The 17986-nt window shown below is 36.4% G+C and overlaps 1 gene segment (V, D, J or C); it reads left to right on the top strand.

The window, feature by feature from the left end:
- Positions 1-503: 503 nt before the first annotated feature.
- LOC110315267 lies at positions 504-10926 on the top strand. The segment is given in 3 exon segments: positions 504-552; positions 676-954; positions 10847-10926. Coding segments are annotated over 3 exon segments (408 nt in total).
- The last annotated feature ends 7060 nt before the right edge of the window (positions 10927-17986 follow it).

Raw genomic sequence — 17986 nt, 5'->3', positions numbered from 1 at the left:
TGCATATGTATTTGTCAGGATTTAGAAAGAGGAAATGTATGGGGACAATACTAAAATTCAGTCTCAAAAGGGAGAAAATAAATCACAGAAGAAACTGGCAGACCATAATAATATTTACACCTACCTTTGAAAGGACAATGGAATAATTTATGTTGTGTCTAAAATGGTACCATATCTGAAATATGCTATGGAGGAAGCCACGACAAGGAAATTCTAAATGGCACATGAAACAAGTCAAAATAAGTTACAAATCATAGACTGTTGCTGTTGTTTGTTGTTCTAAGTAAAGCACATTCCCTACAAATAAACCTGTACTTTGTTTCAGTTGGAGACATAAGAGAACCACAGGTCTGTAATGAGCTACTGAACTGATTGTTCCTGCAGCTGTGACTACCCTTTGCTGATTTGCATGTACCCAAATCACAGCCCACTAATATGAGAATTTCTTTATAATCAGGTCACACACTTTGCTGGAGTCAGCATCACACTGATCACACACAGATATGAGTGTACCCACTCAGCTCCTGGCATTGCTGCTGCTGTGGCTTATGGGTAATGAAGACAGCACTATAATTTATTCAGCTTCCTGTAGTAGGGTGCTGCTTGGTCTCAGTGAAAATCCTATTGTGAGATAATTAATCATGTGGGGATTTGTTTTCAACTTTTCAATTGTAGATGCCAGATGTGACATTCAAATGACTCAGTCTCCAGCATCCCTGTCTGCATCTGTGGGAGAAACTGTCACCATCACATGTGAGGCAAGTGAGGACATTTACAGTGATTTAAACTGGTATCAGCAGAAACCAGGGAAATCTCCTCAGCTCCTGATCTATACTGCAAACAACTTGGAAGATGGTGTCCCATCGAGGTTCAGTGGCAGTGGATCTGGGACACAGTATTCTATGAAGATCAACAGCATGGAGCCTGAAGATTCTGCAACTTATTACTGTGGACAGGGTACTGAGTATCCTCTCACAGTGATTCAAGCCATGACATAAACTACCCAGGGAAGCAGAAGTGAGAGCACAGGCTGCCCCAACTGCTCCTTATGATGCCTCCAGCTGCTCAGCTGCTGAGAGTGTTTCTCTTTGCTAGGGCTTAATGTCAGTGTGATGTTCTTATACAGAGTTCAGAGACACTTTCCCATGTCCTAAATCTCTGCTATTTTTCTAGGCCTATTATCAAATAAAGGGAATTCTCATGACTCATAAAAAAGACAACAACAACAACAACAACATACTGTTCTTTAGTAGCAGAGTTTGACAACAGGTAGGATTCATTCAGCAAGTTCTTCAACATCCTACCACTCCCAACATACACCTGGAGATGTTGTTCAAGGAAGTTTTTATCTATTTATATGATTAACATCCTGAGGAAGGAGTCTGGAGAGATGGTTTAAAGATTAAGAACACTGGCTGTGCGTCAGTAGGATCTGGATTTGAGTCCAAACTCTCACTTGATTCCTATCTCTGATAATTTCAATTCAAGGAAAAATTTAACCACTTTTCCTGTCTTTATGTGAGAGAAATGCTGCCAGTGTCCCAGCAGGTAAGCATTCTGCAAAGAGGTGAATAAGGAAATTCAGTTTAATTTGACTTTTTCAACCTGGATCAGACACGGGGAGGCTGAGCTCAGGCAGTGTATTCCTAAGAAATTTAAACATAATATACTTTAGGGAAAAGGTTTCCTGGTATTATACAATCCCTGGTAAACAAAGAAGTGTAATTACATAGAAACTCATCCCAGGGTACATTTCATTTCTTCCAAGAAGATGAGTTTTAGAGATAGGTTATCTGTACTGTCTTAAGAGTCTGGTATGTTCATGGTCATACAGATATGGATGTCATTTTTGCTCCTAGTCACCTGGTTGTTAGAGCACAGGAGACCCTCTGGCTATAGAGATAATGTGAGAGTCACACAGAACATCTATTCTATATTTCCCTCTCTGGGAGATCCGTGTTCTCAAGTCCAGTTTCTTCCTCTATCTCTTACTGCACTGAGTCTATGGATCATACCTTGGTTATCATTTACTAAATGGCTAACCTTTCTATTGCTGTGATAAGACATCAGAGCCCACAGTTACTGTTACAGTGCTGTTTGAATCTACAGGTAATTTTTCCTAGCATGATTTACAGAAAATATTTGTTGTGTTTTTAAACTCAGCTGCCTAAGGTGCAATTGTGCTGATTCATTCCTCATCATCTCTACATCACTGGAAGAAAGTGTTGTCATTGACTGTTTGATCAGTCAGCACATTAGTAATACATGTTGGAACCAGGGAAAACTCCTAAGATCCTGTACTATGATGTATCAAAGGATGGTGATCCATCAAGGTTCAATGACAGTGAGTAAGGAACTGAATGAGTGTGACAAATCACACTCAACATCAAAAGTGTTCAGTATGAAGATTTTGCAAACTATTACTGTCAGCAGTCTGATGAGTTTCCTCCCATGAAGTTACAAGTCATCACCAAAACCTTCAAAGGAAGTCAAGGTTTTGGTTAGAATGTGTAGCCATTCTTTTGTGAATCTCCATCTGTTGACAGTATTTTTCAGATTCTTCCAAGCTTTTAATGACATTTTGAGATTTTAATAGAAGCACCCACAGCATCTCTTTGACCTTGTTAATTCTATACCTTGGCAGCAAAACATTCTGTCATTTTGACTTTTTTTAAATTCATAAAAAGCAGTTACTTATAAGGACTGTCTCCAATATAATCAAAATCATTTTGCAATTGCCCCAGGCCAGGCCATTGTTTAATTTTATTTAAATTTTATCTCATTTCTGTATTAATTTCAGAGAAAAATATGTACAGATTTGGTTCTCTCTTACATTCTCTCACATTCAGGGATCAAAACCAAGTTCTCAGGATCAACAAATGCTTGTACAGTCTAACTATCACACTGGATCAGATTGGAACTTTTTAGTAATTTATTATTTTATTTATTTACATCACAAATGTTGTCTCTTCTCCCAGTTTTCCCCACTCTATTCCCCTCCTCTTTTCCTCTGAAAAGGTGTCCACATAGCAACACACCTCCTTGCAGCATCAAGTCTCTACAGGATTAGACACATCATTTCTCACTGAGGCAATACAAGGAAGTCATCTTTCACATATGTGTAGTGGTCCTTGGAGCAACCTTTGTATGCTCTTTGGTTGGTTGCTCAGTCTATGGGAGCCTCCTAGGGGTCCAGGTTAGTTGATACTATTGGTCTTCCTATGGGGTTGCCATCCTTTTCATTTCCTTCAGTCATTCCCTTAATTCACCCATAGGGGCCCTGACCTCAGTTCAATGGTTGGCTTTGTGTATCTGCATGTGTCTCAGTTAGCTGCTGCTAGAGCCTCTCAGAGAACAGCCATGGTAGGTTCCTGTCTGAAAGCCTAACATAACATCAGTAATACTTTCCAGGTTTGTTGTGTGACTATGGGATGGATAACAATTTGAGCTTCCACTGGTTGGCCATTAATTTGGTATCTGTTCTGTTTTTCTCCCCGTTTTTCTTTTAGACAGGAATAATTCTGGGTCAAATATTTTGAAGGTTGTTTGATATCCACATACTTCCACTGAGGGTCCTGTCTATCTAGTGGAGGAAGACTGTTCAGGTTCATCTACTGTTGTGTATTTGGTCACTCACATTGAGTCATGAATGCATCTCACGTCCCAAGTCTCTGAGAGTTTCTAGAGGCTCCACACCTACCCTAATCCCCCTCCACCCACTGCAGGCAGCTCCATATTTCCATTCATTCTCCTGGCCTTCTGAGTTCTATCCTGCCACCTCCATATCTGATCCTACCCCCATTTCCTTTCTCTCTCCCCTCTCCCACTCAGGTACATCATGAAAATCATCCATATCATCTAGATTCTCCAGTTTTGGTGACTACCTTAGCCTCCTATGAATATTTTGATTCCTCTTCTGAGTGGGATTGAAGCATCCTCACTTTGGCCTTCCTTCTTATTAAACTTCATATAGTCTGTGGGCTGTATCATGGGAATTCTGTATTTTTTCACTAATATCCACTTATCAGTGAGTACATACCAGACATGTCTTTTTAGGTCTAAATTACTTCACTCAGGATGGTAATTTCTAGTTCCATTTGCCTACTAAATTCATGATATTTTTATTTTTAATGGCTGAATAGTATTCCATTGTGTAAATGAACCATATTTTCTGTATCTGTTCTTTGGTTGAGGGACATGAGAGTTGCTTCCAATTTTTTGTTTGTTTGTTTTGTTTTGTTTTTTGTTTTTTTGTTTTTGGTTTTTCGAGACAGGATTTCTCTCTGTAGCCCTGGCTGTCCTGGAACTCACTCTGTAGACCAGGCTGGCCTCGAACTCAGAAATCTGCCTGCCTCTGCCTCCGAAGTGCTGGGATTAAAGGCGTGTGCCACCACGCCCAGCAGTTGCTTTCAATTTTAAATATTACAGATGAGGCTTCTATAAAAATAGTGGAGCTCATGTCCTTGTATTATAGTATAGCATCTTTTGGGCATATGCCCAGGAAAAGTATAGCAAAATTTTTGGGTAGAACTAATTCCAATTATCTGAGATACTGCCAGATTAATTTCCAGAGTGGTTGCACCAGTTTTCAATCCCACCAGCAATTCGTCTTTTTCTCTATCCTTACCAGCATGTGCTATCACTAGAGTTTTTGATCTTAGCCATTCTAATTTGTATAATGTTGAATTTCAGATTCCTCTTGATTTACATTTCCCTGATGTTGAAGGACTTTGAGCGCATCTTTAAGTGCTTCTTGGCTATTTGAGACTATTCTGTTCCAAATTCTCTATTTATCTCTGTACCCCATTTAAATTAGATTATTGAGATTTTTTTTTTTTTTTTGGAGTCTAAGTTCTTTAATTCCTTTTAAATTTCAAGAGGTCCCATTATTCAATTGTTGATCTTAGAGCATGAGACATGGTTGTTTTATTAGGAAAATTTCCCCTGTGCCAATGCCTTTGAGGTTATTTCCCACTTTCAGTTTTATCAGATTTAGTGTCCTCAATCTACTTGGATTTGAGGTTTCTTGAGGGTGATAAATATTGATCAATTTGCATTCTTGTACAGGATATCCATCAGTTAGACCAGACCTATTTGTTGAAGATGCTTTCTTTTCCACTGTGTGGTTTGGGCTTCATTGTCAAAGATCAAGTGTCTGTAGGTGTGTAGGTATATTTCTGTATCTTTGACTCTATCCCATGGATCAATTTGTCTGTTTGGGTCTCAATACTATATAGTTTTTATCACTATTGCTCTGTAGTTCAGCTTGAAATCTGGCATGGTGATTCCTCCAGAATTTCTTTTATTGTTCTAAGTTGTTTTGGGTATCCAGGATTATTTTTTGTGTAGTTTTCAAAGTGTTTTCAGCACCTAGTTGATGAACGTGATTTTTTTCTACTTTGTTTATATAGTGGATTAGACTGATGAATTTTCATATATTCCTGCATGCCTTAGATGACACTACTTGATTATGATGAATGCTGATTTTTATGTGTCCAGTTTGCAAGAAATTTATTGGATAATTTTGCATTGATATAAATGTGTGAAATTGGTCTGAAGTTCTCTTTTTTGTTGGATCTTTGTACGCATTAGGTATCAGAGTAACTGAGGCTTCTAGAATGAATTAGATAGTATTCCTTCTGTTTCTATTTTGTGAAATAGAGTGAGAAATATTGGTCTATGCTCTTCTATAAAGGCCTGGTAGAATTCTTTACTAAAATAATCTGGCTCTGGGATGCCTTTCAATGGAAGCATTTTAATGGCTGTTTCCATTTCCTCAGAGATTATAGGGCCATTTAGATAGTTTACATGAACTTGATTTAAATTTTGGTATGTGGTATCTAGAAAATCATCCCTTTTATCTAGATTCTCAAGTTTTGGTGACTATAGACTTTTGAAGTAAGATCTGATTTTTTAAAAATTTCCTCATTTTTGTTGTTATATCTCCCTTTTCTTTTCTGATTTTATTAATTTGGAAACTGTCTCTGTTCCATCAATTATTTTGGCTAAGGGTTTATCTACATTGTTGATTTTCTAAAAGAACCAGCTCTTGATTCTCTTGATTCTTTGGATTGTTCTCTTTGTTTCTAATTGGTTGATTTTTTTATTAGATATTTTCTTCATTTACACTTCAAATGCTATCCCCAAAGTCCTCTATACCCCACCTGCCTGCTCCAACCCACCCATTCCTGCTTCCTGGCCATGGCATTCCCCTGTATTGGGGCATATGATCTTCACCAGACCAAGGGCCTCTTCTCCCATTGATGGACGACTAGGCCATTCTCTGCTACATATGCAGCAAGAGACACAGTTCTGTGGAGTACTGGTTAGTTCATAGTGTTGATCCTCCTATAGGGTTGCAGACCCCTTTAGCTACTTGGGTACTTTCTCTAACTCCTTCATTAGGGGCCCTGTGTTCCATCCAATAGATGACTGTGAGCATCCACTTCTGTAATTGGTTGATTTTAGCCATGAGTTTGACTAGTTCATGTCATTTACTCCTTTAGAATTTGTTTGCTTCTTTGTGTTATAGGGCTTTCAGTTGTGCCGTTAAGATGCTAGTATAGGATCTCTACAATTTCTCTATGACGGCATGTAGTGCATGGATTTTCCTATTAACACTGCTTAATTGTGTCCCATAGATTTGGGTATGCTGTCCGTTTACTTTCACTGAATTCTAGAAAGTCTTTAATTTATTTCTTTATTTCTTCCCTGACCAAGATATCATTGAATAGAGAGTTGTTCAGTTTCCATGAACATTTGGGCTTTCTGTTTTTGATTTTTTGTTTGTTTGTTTTTGTTTTTGTTTGTTTGTTTGTTTTAAGTCTAGCCTTAGTCCATGAGAATCTGATAGAATGCAAAGGTTTATGTGAATCGTCTGGTATCTGTTTAGGCTTGTTTTATTTATTTATTTATTTATTTGTCTGAGTATATGGTCAATTTTGGAGAATGTTCCATGAAAAACCTGTATTCTTTTGTTTGGGGTGAAATGTTTTGTAGATATCTGTTAAATCCATTTGGTTCATAATTTCTGTTAGTTTCACTGTGTCTTTGTTTAAGTTCTCTTTCAATGACTTGTTGTTGATTGGTAAGAGTGGGGTGTTGAGGTCTCCCATTATTTTTTGTGTGATGTTTATTGTGTATTTTGAGCTTTAGTAAAGTTTCTTTTATTAATGTGAGTGCCCTTGCACTGTGGGCATAGATGTCAGAATTGACACTTTATTTTGGTGTATTTTTCCTTTGATGAATATGCAATGTCTTTCCCCATCTCTTTTGATTAAATCCTATATACAAAGGACAACAGTCTGGTATAGAAATCAGTTCTAAGAGATCCTGCTGCTTTGATTCTCAAGGACAGAAGAAGAGTGTTGGGAATTTGCTAGACTACTCTTGTCAATGCTACCTGAGTTTTAGATGTATCTTCTAGTGGCATGAATTACTATTTCAAACACAAGGACAAGAGATTGAGGTGTATGTTTTACACTCCAAAGCACATATAGTCTCCAGGTCCTCCTATCATCCCTCAGTCAGTCCCTCCCTGACAAAATAGCCTGCCCTCAGTCCTGAACTTATCAGCCCATGTGATGACCTGACTTCAGAGGCTCTTGTCTACATAATCCAGGCATCTTGGTCTCCCCTCTGTCTCCTTCTTTCCCCCTGTTCTCTCATTCTCTCTCTTTTTTGTCTCTACCAGAATCAGCATCATTAGATTATGCAGAAAGAATTTATATTAAAAGAAAAACTAATATGAACCACTTTGTCAGTCTTTCAGCATACTGGTAGTCTCCCATTAGTGAACACATTTTTGATTTAGTACATTCACTCCTGATTTAGAAGACCTATTTGGATTTTTTTTTTTAATTAGACAGAGTCTACAAAACAGTCCCCTATGTACACTTAACCAGACCACATTACTACCTAGAGATGTTCTTGCCTGGCTGTACTGAGATAAAAGATCAGTGGTCTTTATTTCAATGATCACTCTCCTTAATTCATCTCAAAATGATGAGTCTTGTCCAGTCCCTGTTTCTGTTATTACTTTGGATTCTGGGTAAGGAGAGAATGAGTTGCAGGAGGAGAATGGTGATGGAGGGTGAGCTCTGACTGGTGATGTAGGCTGTCCATATGTGGTGAGGCATGTACAATTTTCCAAGATGGACATATGAGGTTAAGTCATATGATAACAAGAAATTCCATATGAGACAGGAGCTGTGCTAAACTGAAGATTCTAATGTAGATTGTTAGGGGTGATGTATGACCCTTAGGCACATCCACATGATTGTTTTGTACAAAAGCATATATATCTCTTTAATTTTTATTTTATTTTATTATTTTATTTATTTATATTTAAAACATTACACCCCTCTCTAGTTAAATCCACTATCATCTCCCCCCATTCCCCATGCTTCTACCCACCCACTCAACACCTCCTCCCTCACTGCTGTAGCGTTTTCCTAAGCTGGGGCATGGAGCCTCCACAGGATGAAGGGGCTCCCCTCTCATTGATACCAGATAAGGTTTTCCTCTGTTACATATGCAGCTAGAGTCATGTGTCCTTCCATGTATACTCTTTGTTTGGTTTAGTCCCTGGGAGCTTTGTGGCCTGTGGTTGGCTGATATTCTTCTTGTGTGGTTGCTAATCCTCCTGCTCCTTCAGTCCTTCCCCTAACTCCTCCATTGGGGTCTTTGTGTTTAGTCTGATGATTGGCTGGGTATAGTTACTATTGGACAATCACCCTCCGTCTACTGCAAGTTAAGTCAGGGTCTATTAGTAGTGGAAAAGCTTAGTTGAATTGGTTATTATAGTGGCCAGGCTAGTCTCTAAAGCATCTAATCAATCAGTGTCCAAATTAGGTCCTGGGAACCCTGACAGGTTCAGTGACAGTAGGGCAGGCACAGATTTTACATTCAAAATCAATAGAGTAGAGGATGAGGATTTGGGAGTTTATCACCTCATGAAATCTACACATGATCCTCTGTCTCAGTCAGGGTTTCTATTCCTGCACAAACATCATGACCAAGATGCAAGTTGGAGAGGAAAGGGTTTATTCGGCTTACATTTCCATACTGCTGTTCATCACCAAGGAAGTCAGGCCTGGAACTCAAGCAGGAGCTGATGCAGAGGCCATGCAGGGATGTTCTTTGCTGGCTTGCTTCCATTGACTTGCTCAGCCTGCTTTCTTATAGAACCCAAGACTACCAGCCCAGAGATGGCCCCACCAACAAGGTAACCTCCCCCCTTGATCACTAATACAGAAAATGCCTTACAGCTGAATCTCGTGGAGGTGTTTCCCCAACTAAAGCTCCTTTCTCTGTGATAACTCCAGCTGTGTCAAGTTGACACAAAACTAGCCAGTACATCCTCCCACAGTGATATAGATGTGAATGAAAACATCATTGATTGAGTTAGCCCACCTATAAATATGCTGCTTTAATTAAGAAGAGTCAAACACTCTGTGTCTCTGTGAGATTAGAGAGGGCCCGGGAACCTTGAACAATTGTTTGCAATGAGAGCTCTGACTCACTTGGCTGGATGAGTGGTTTGACTAAACTTCCATTTTCTTTAATTTCTGATCTTCCTAGGTGTAATAGCCACGGTACTGCCTCTATGGCAGCAGAAGTTAATCTCATTAAGCTAGTTTATTCTTGAAATTTTAACCATTAAATTTTTCAAATAGTTTCTTGTTCTTCATCTCATTGGTTCCTTTTAAAGATGTATGAGTTCTTATGAAATTTTCATTTAACTTTTTAAATGATTTTAGATATCTATCCATATTTTCTTTTATAATCCTAAGTAACCGTATGACATTTTTTGAATACCTTCTGAGAGAATTGCATTAATTTCATTTTGAACAGGATGTGTAACCAAAAAGAAGATATATTCATTTGGAGACTTAAGTTTACTGCTTTTGAAATGTTTCCTAGGTCATTATATTAATATTTTTGATATTTCTGAATCTGACAAAATAGTTAGGTCTATACATTTTATTGATATATATTAATAGAGTTTTGTTGTGAAATGCTTACTTCTAAAGGTTGGACTTGGCTCAAGATGTGTTTTCTTTTGCAGTCTGTATAATTCTTCTCTAATTGTTATCAACATTAACAAAGACTGCCAGAGGCCTAAGCTTTGTTATTTGCAAAAACCTGAATTATATTGTACTCACAGCTCAATCAAATATGTAAAGACGCATGCACAAATGTCTGTCAACTACAAACACTACATTAATTGGCCTGGAGAGAGAGCCAGAATATAAGCAGAGAAGGGCAAAGTGGCCTGTTATGACAGTCTTAGTACTTAAAACAATAGGAATCCAGCACTATTTGCACAAATATTTCTTTTTATCTGGTGTCCCTGCCTCTTAGAATGCCCTTCCTTGTTCTTTGGCATGCTCAGCACACCCAAAGGGAAATAAAATAGGAAAATGCCACCCTTACCTCTGATCACTGGAATACTCACCTGGATTTCAGCTAAGGTTATTGGGCAAAGCAGAAAAGCAGATGATGGTACACAAATACATACTTTACATTCAATATATGGAAACACTAATTCATGGGAAAATTTTGATGTTTATATCTGAAAATTTAAAAAAAGATGATTTATTTTCCCTTTTCTCTACTAATATTTCAGGAGTGCTTTCAGTCTTAGTGGGTGTCATTGTGATGATCCAGTCTCCAGGTGTCCTGTTGTAACTCCAGGGAAGAAAGTGACTATGTATTGCCTGTCAGAGCATTGGTATAATGTGATATGGGAAAAAGAAAGCAAAGCAAAGCAAAACAAAACAAAATAAAACAAACAAACAAACAAAAACTGGCTCCAATTTTACACATCAAGTGTGCTTCCCTGACCACCTGGTGTCCCCCCTTAGCTTTGGTGACAGCGGATCAGAGGCAGACATATTTCACCTTGCCATCATCAGTCTCTAATTTGAACATGCTTCAACTTACTTCTTTCAGCAAGTAAATAGCTTGACTCCCACACAGATACTAATCAGAGTATAATCTACCTAATGAAGAAGAAATGTGAGGGTTTGTTGCCCCAGCTGCTACTTGTGGTGAGTCCATCTGACATAGAGTTTTTCTCAAACCGAAGGCATATTATTAGCCTTCAATATATATATATATATATATATATATATATATATATATATATATATATATATATATATGGGGTAAGGGAACATGGGGAGCACTCCTGCATCTGAACTCTACCTTACAATTACAGACCTGACAGTAGCTCTACTTGTTTGATTTACAGTCATCCTCTTTGTGTAAAACAACTCAGAACCATAGGTAGCCTGACCTGAGTATGAAAAGACCTGGTGAAACCACTTGGAAGGCTCTTCATTTACACCCTTTCACCTGGTAAAGTCATCTATAAGGAAAATAACTCAGATGTCTGCATAGTCAGTGGGAAAAGCAAGAAGTGCATTCCACAGGGACTGGATAGAGCTGGAATAAGGAATAATTTTAGATGAAATTCATCCAGATCCAGGAACAGTGTAAAGTTTAAGCTGAAGACCAAATGTCTCCTAGTAAGAGATTTTTAGTCAATATTTGTACATAAAAACACAGTTAATGTTAGTTAATAATTGGAAAATTTAATGAGTGTGTGTGTGTGTGTGTGTGTGTGTTTACTGACAGAAATTTGAAGATAAGTATTTATCTGAAAGGTGTTGGTAGATAGGGTTCAATAGGGGCAAAATAAAATGAATAAAATTATCAAAGAACCAATAAAATATTATAATTGAATGTAAGTAAATTTCTGAAAAATAAAAGGTACAGGGTCTTATGATTATTTTTTTTAAAAAACAAAGCCTCTTAGAAAAATATGTATTATATGTGTGGGTATGTATGTATGAGTGTGTGTGTGTGTGTGTGTGTGTGTGTGTGTGTGTGTGTGTGTGTATCTGGCTATATATATAAGGTTAGGCCTGTATATGAGGGCAAATTTTATTTTTGTGTGATTTTTAACCTCATTATATATTACAGTTTCTGAAAATTCCATGAATTTATTTTTTCTTTGCAATGGTATAAATCCATGTGCTGCATATTTCTATATTTTCTTTATTCACTCCTATTTATGGACATCTATGCTAGTTCCATTTATTAACTCTCATTCAAAGGGAGCAATAAGCATTGATGTGCACATATCTCATTGGTAAGGTATCTTTTAGTACATGCACAAGAATGTTGTGACTGAGTCATGTAGAACTTATGCTTTTAATGCTTTGATGAAAGTTCATATTTATTTCCAAATTGACTGTACTGGGTTGTTCTCCAATATGCAGTGAAAAAGGACTCTTCTTTTCCGAAATCGAGATCAAAATGTGCTATACTTCTGGATGATAGTAATTTTAATTTGCATTACCCCGGTGACAGTGAATGATGAACACATAAAATACTTATTTGCTATTAGTCACCTATAATAAAAATAATTTTTAAATTCCATTTTATATATTTGCATACATGTGTGTCTTCATGTACACATGCCATGAGTATGAAACTGTCCACAAAGACCCAAAAACAGTGTTGGATTCCATCTCCAGAGACTAGAGTTTCATTTGATTATTAATCCCATTATTTGTGGGCTGAGAAACAAACTCAGTCTCTGGAAGGATAGCAAGTGCTTTTGACTACTGAGTCCTTTCTTTATACTCTGCTTGTCCAAAGTTGCAGAGCTATATTATAAGAAGTGTTATTTCTATGATTTGTTTTATAATTTCATGTACAGACCTCATAATTTACACAGTGTGATATAGTACCACTTAGTCACAAATGGTTGTATGAGAAATATTTAGACTATCATGAACTAAGGATTGTGAACATCAAGAAAAAAGGAGGACAAGGAAGCAGGTGGCTTAACTGCAGATCTTCATATCTCTCTCTCCTCTCCTCCAAATCTAGTCCCCAAGTTTTATCCCTATTGCTGTTGCAGATCACCAGCTGCGACATTCCCTTCTTCTCTTCCTCCTTCTCCAGAGGTTACTTTTCCTACAGCCACCCTGTCCCATTCAACCTGATATCCCAGTCCGCAGTTCCATCAGGATGTTTATGGGAGCATTCCAACAAAGCCTGCCAGGAAAGGAATTAGGTCAGTGAAACAGGTAGGCTGACTGCACATATTCACTCTTCCTCTGTGAAATATTATATCTCTCAGTCTTATTCACAGTTATGTATCTCATTAGATGTTTTGATCCTTCCTCACTCTCTGCCTCTACTCCCTGGACTCTAAATAGTTTCTGGTGGACCCTTCATTCCTCCCTCCATGGACACCTTCATCCTTAAGACCCTAGTCACTCCCCCTTCCTAATTTTCAGTGCTAAATACCTAATTTTCAACATCAAAAACATAGTTGATGGAAGGCTTTGTGGCCACATCAATCAGGATCACAAAATAATTTCACACAATGAAACACACAACTACCACACTCTATTTAGACCCAGGAAGAACAACTGAAACTATGGGAAAAAGCATAAACCCAATAACGAGAAGACTGACTATAAGCACATAGAATTAAAATTTTACCAATTCCAGATACCTAGACGCTAGTATAAACCAGCACAGTGTAAGCCAGGACAACCTGTTTTCAATAGATCTCAGCAACCCTTCCACAGGACATCCTTAGTGGTGCAATACAGAGGAAGTTGAAGAAAAAAATCAAAACCTAAAATAGCCTTAATAAATATAAAAGAGGTCCTGAAAGAAGAAATGAATAAATCCTTTAAATAAATTGATGGATATAAAAATGAACAGGTGAAGAAAATGACTAAAACAAATTCAAGACCTGAAAATAATAATAGAATCAATGAAAAAAACTCAAAGAGATGCAATTCTAGAAATGAAAAATTTAGCAACGTGAATCTTGGAGACAAGCCTCACCAACAAAATATAATAGATGGACGTGAAAACCTCAGGTGTTTAAGGCATAAAGGAAAAAAATGGATACCTAAGTTAAAGGAGTTTTAAATCTAACAACATCAACTACAACAAAGCAATAATTCCCTGCCCATAACATTCATAAAATCCATGTACTGTGAAAAGACCAAATCTGAGATTAGATGGAGTTTAGAAAGGACAAGAAACTTGCATCAATGATACAGTGTATATTATCGATAAAGTTATAAAATGAAAACTTCCTAAAACTACAGAAGGAAGTACCTATCAAGATACAGGAATCATTTCTAACACAAAGTAGATTGGATGAAGAAGGAAATCCCTCTTGGTACATAATACTCAAAGCTCTAAACATACAGACCATGGATCATTAAAAGATGCAAGAAGAAAACATCACCTAACATGAATGCAGATCTCACAACTCAATGGAGACTCTAAACCCGGAAGGTCCTTTACAGATATTCTACAAACTTTACCATGACACAGATCTTAAAATACAATACTATACTCTGCAAAAAAGTTCAAATACAGTAAATGGGGAATACAGAATAAGACATCATAAAACCAAATATATACTGTATTTATCTGTACTTCCAAATTTGTAGAAGGTAGTAACAGGAACATTTCAACCTAAAGTGGTTAATTATATCTCGACAAACAAAAGGAATAAATAGTCCTTGACCAGTAAACTCAAAAGAGGGGAGAAATACACATATACATGCCATGACCACCACTACCGTCACAACAACAAAAACACAATATAAGTAATAAAGAAACATTGGTCACTGATAGCTATCAGCATCAGTGGCCTTAATTGCCCAATTAAAAAACATAGACTAACATATTAGTTTAGAAAAGAGAATCCATATCTCTGCTACATTCTAGAAATATACCTTAACATCAAGAATAAACATCTCTGGGTAAAATAATGGATAAAGTTGTTCTTAGAAAATGCAGCTAAGAAGGAATATGGTATAGCCAATAAGTATCTGAGATAAGAGATTTCAATTATAAGTTAATGTTGAAATGTTTCAAATTATTCCACAAAATAGAAATAGAAAGAACATATTCCAATTAATTTTATTAAGACATAGTTACCCTGATTTCTAAGCCATGTAAAGACCAAACAAAGAAAATTACAGAACAATTTTCCTTTGCAGAGAGATGGCAAAATTCTCAATACAAGTTTTGCAAACTGAATCAGAGTATTCATAAAAAATATCATCTACACTGACCATGTAGGTTTCATTCCAGAGATCCAAGGGTGGTTCAAACTTGTAAATCAATAAGTATAATCAAAATTTTATAATTTTATATAAGTAATCTAAAACACAAAAACATGATCATCCCATGAGCTATGGAAAAGACTCTTTAAAGATTCTAACACCTCTTATTGATAAAAGATCTGGTGTGGTTAGGAATACAGGAAATATTTTTCAACATAGTAAAGACAGTTTACATCAAGTCCAGAGTCAATATTGACTTAAATGGAGTGGAAGTAAAAGCAATTCCACTAAAATCAGGAACAGATAAAGGTTATTCACTGTCTCCCTATCTATTCAATATTGTACTTGAAGTTCTAGTTATTGAATATAGTACTTGAAGTCTTAACAACTGCAATAAGAAAGTTGAAGGAGATCATGGGAATATAAAATGGAAAGGAAGAAGTCAAAATATCTTTATTTTCAGGTGATATCATAGTAAACATAAGTGACATTAAAAATTCTAACGTGAGATTTTCAGCAATGTAGCTGGTTACAATTTTAACTCACAAAAACCAGTGGCATATATATATATATATATATATATATATATATATATATATATATATATATATATATATATATATATATGACAAATAGGTTGAGAAAGAAAAGAGGTGAAGAAAACCTTTCACAATAGCCTCAAATAATATAAAATATTCTTGCTATAAGTAAACAAGCAAGTGACACTGAAGAAGTAAATTGAAGAAGATATCAGATGCAAAGATATCCTGTGCACAAGGTTCAGAAGGATTAAAATAATAAAATTGGCCACTCTACAAAAACAATCTACAAACTCAATATATTCTTCATCAAAATTACCAGACAGTTCTTCATAGGTAGTGAAAAGACAGTCTTCAATTTAATATAAATTGACAAAAATCCAATATATTTGAAACAGTCACAAATAATAAAAGAACTGAAATTTTCCTATTTCTGATATCAAGTTGCAGTGCACAGTTATTGTATTAAAACCAGCATGGTAACAGCATGTCAAACAGGTGTTGAATTAAAGATGCCAACAAAGTTTCATACACCTATAGACATTTCATTTTATAATATAGAAGCCAGAAATATGAAGAGAAAAAAAGACAACATCTTCAAGAAATGATGCTGGAATGCTACATGAAGAAGAAAGCAGAGATCCAAAAGTATCACCCTCAACAACTCTCAATCCAAAAGATAAAAAAAAAAAAATCAGTATAAAAATAGAGTGAATATAGTAGAAGAGAAAATGGAGAATATCTGTGAGCTTATTGTCACAGGAAAGACATTCTGAAGCAAACATTATTAGCATGGGCACTAAGATCAACAATTACTAAATGGGACCTAATGAAATGGAGAAAGGTTATGCATAGCAAAAGACATCATCAATTGAAGAACGTAGAAGACAATAGGTGTGAAAAGATTTTTACACATCTGATAGATGGCTAACATACAAAATGTATAAATAACTCAGAAAAACTCATTATCAAACAACCAACCAAAAAGAAATCAAGTAACTCAATTAAGAAACTGGGGTATCCAGTACCAGGGAATGCCAGGGCCAAAAAGTGGGAGTGGGTGGGTAGGGGAGCAGGGGCAGGGGGAGGGTATAGGGAACTTTCGGGATAGCATTTGAAATGTAAATAAAGAAAATATCTAATAAAAAAGAAAAGCAAATACTCCCATGAGACATTAAAAAAAAAAAAACAAGAAGCTGGGGTATAAATATAAACAGAATTCTCAGAAGAAAATGGGAAATCAGTGAGAATTGGGAATGTGGGAATCAATCTACCTCAAATTTCAGCTCTATCACTCTTGGGCATGTATCCTAATGCCATTTCCTTCTATCACAGGAACATCTTCTCACTTATGTTCATTGCTGCTCTATTCATAATGGTTAGAAATTGGAAACTATCTAGATGGCTCACAACAGAACAATGTGTTACCTTTAAACAGTAGAATATTACTCAGCCATTAAAATAATGAAATCAAGAAATTCTCAGCTGAGTACACGGAACTGAAAAGAAATTATGATTAGTGAGGTATCCAAGAACCAGAAAGACAAATATATTATACATTAGCTTATAAAGGGGAATTCAGTATTACATCAATCATAACCAATATACGATCCATAGAATCACAGAGGTTGGGTATAGAGTAAGAAATTAGGTACATTGGCCAGGGTGATGATCAGATCTCCTTCAGTATAGGAAGCATAATAGATGTTATAAGATTGATTAAGTAAGGGATCCTAGATCAGGAGGTTCAAATGAGGGATACTAGATCAGGAGGTTCAAGTGAAGAGGGTGTGGGAAGATGGAAATAACAGAGGCCATGCAGAAAAAGATGGAAAGGACAGCCTAAACTAAGGGCCATTTAGAGGTAGTATGGAAACCTATTACAAGATAGTCTTCCACCAATATATACATGTATGAAGGAAATCTAAATGAAATAACTGAAAAATATTATGGACATTGATTCCACACCTGGTCATCTCTTGCTACCAAATGAAACCTCCTGAACTGGGATTGGGTTATATCTAATTGATTTGTTGACCAATGGTGTCCCATGGGATATTTCAAACAACCCACACTGCTGTCAAGAAGGCAGGTTACTTTCAGGATAGCATTTGAAATGTAAATAAAGAAATATCTATATCAATATCTATCTATATCTATCTATCTATCTATCTATCTATCATCTATCTATCTATCTATCTATCTATCTATCTATCTATCTATCTATATATATATATATATATATATATATATAGAGAGAGAGAGAGAGAGAGAGAGAGAGAGAGAGAGAAGGTAGGTTACTATTTAAAGATCATTTCTGAAGAC

The sequence above is a fragment of the Mus pahari genome, unplaced genomic scaffold, assembly GCF_900095145.1.
Source record: "Mus pahari unplaced genomic scaffold, PAHARI_EIJ_v1.1 scaffold_5136_1, whole genome shotgun sequence".
In the NCBI taxonomy this organism is placed as follows: domain Eukaryota; kingdom Metazoa; phylum Chordata; class Mammalia; order Rodentia; family Muridae; genus Mus; species Mus pahari.
The sequence above is the reverse complement of the archived record's forward strand: the minus strand, read 5'-3'. Positions and strand labels throughout refer to the sequence as shown.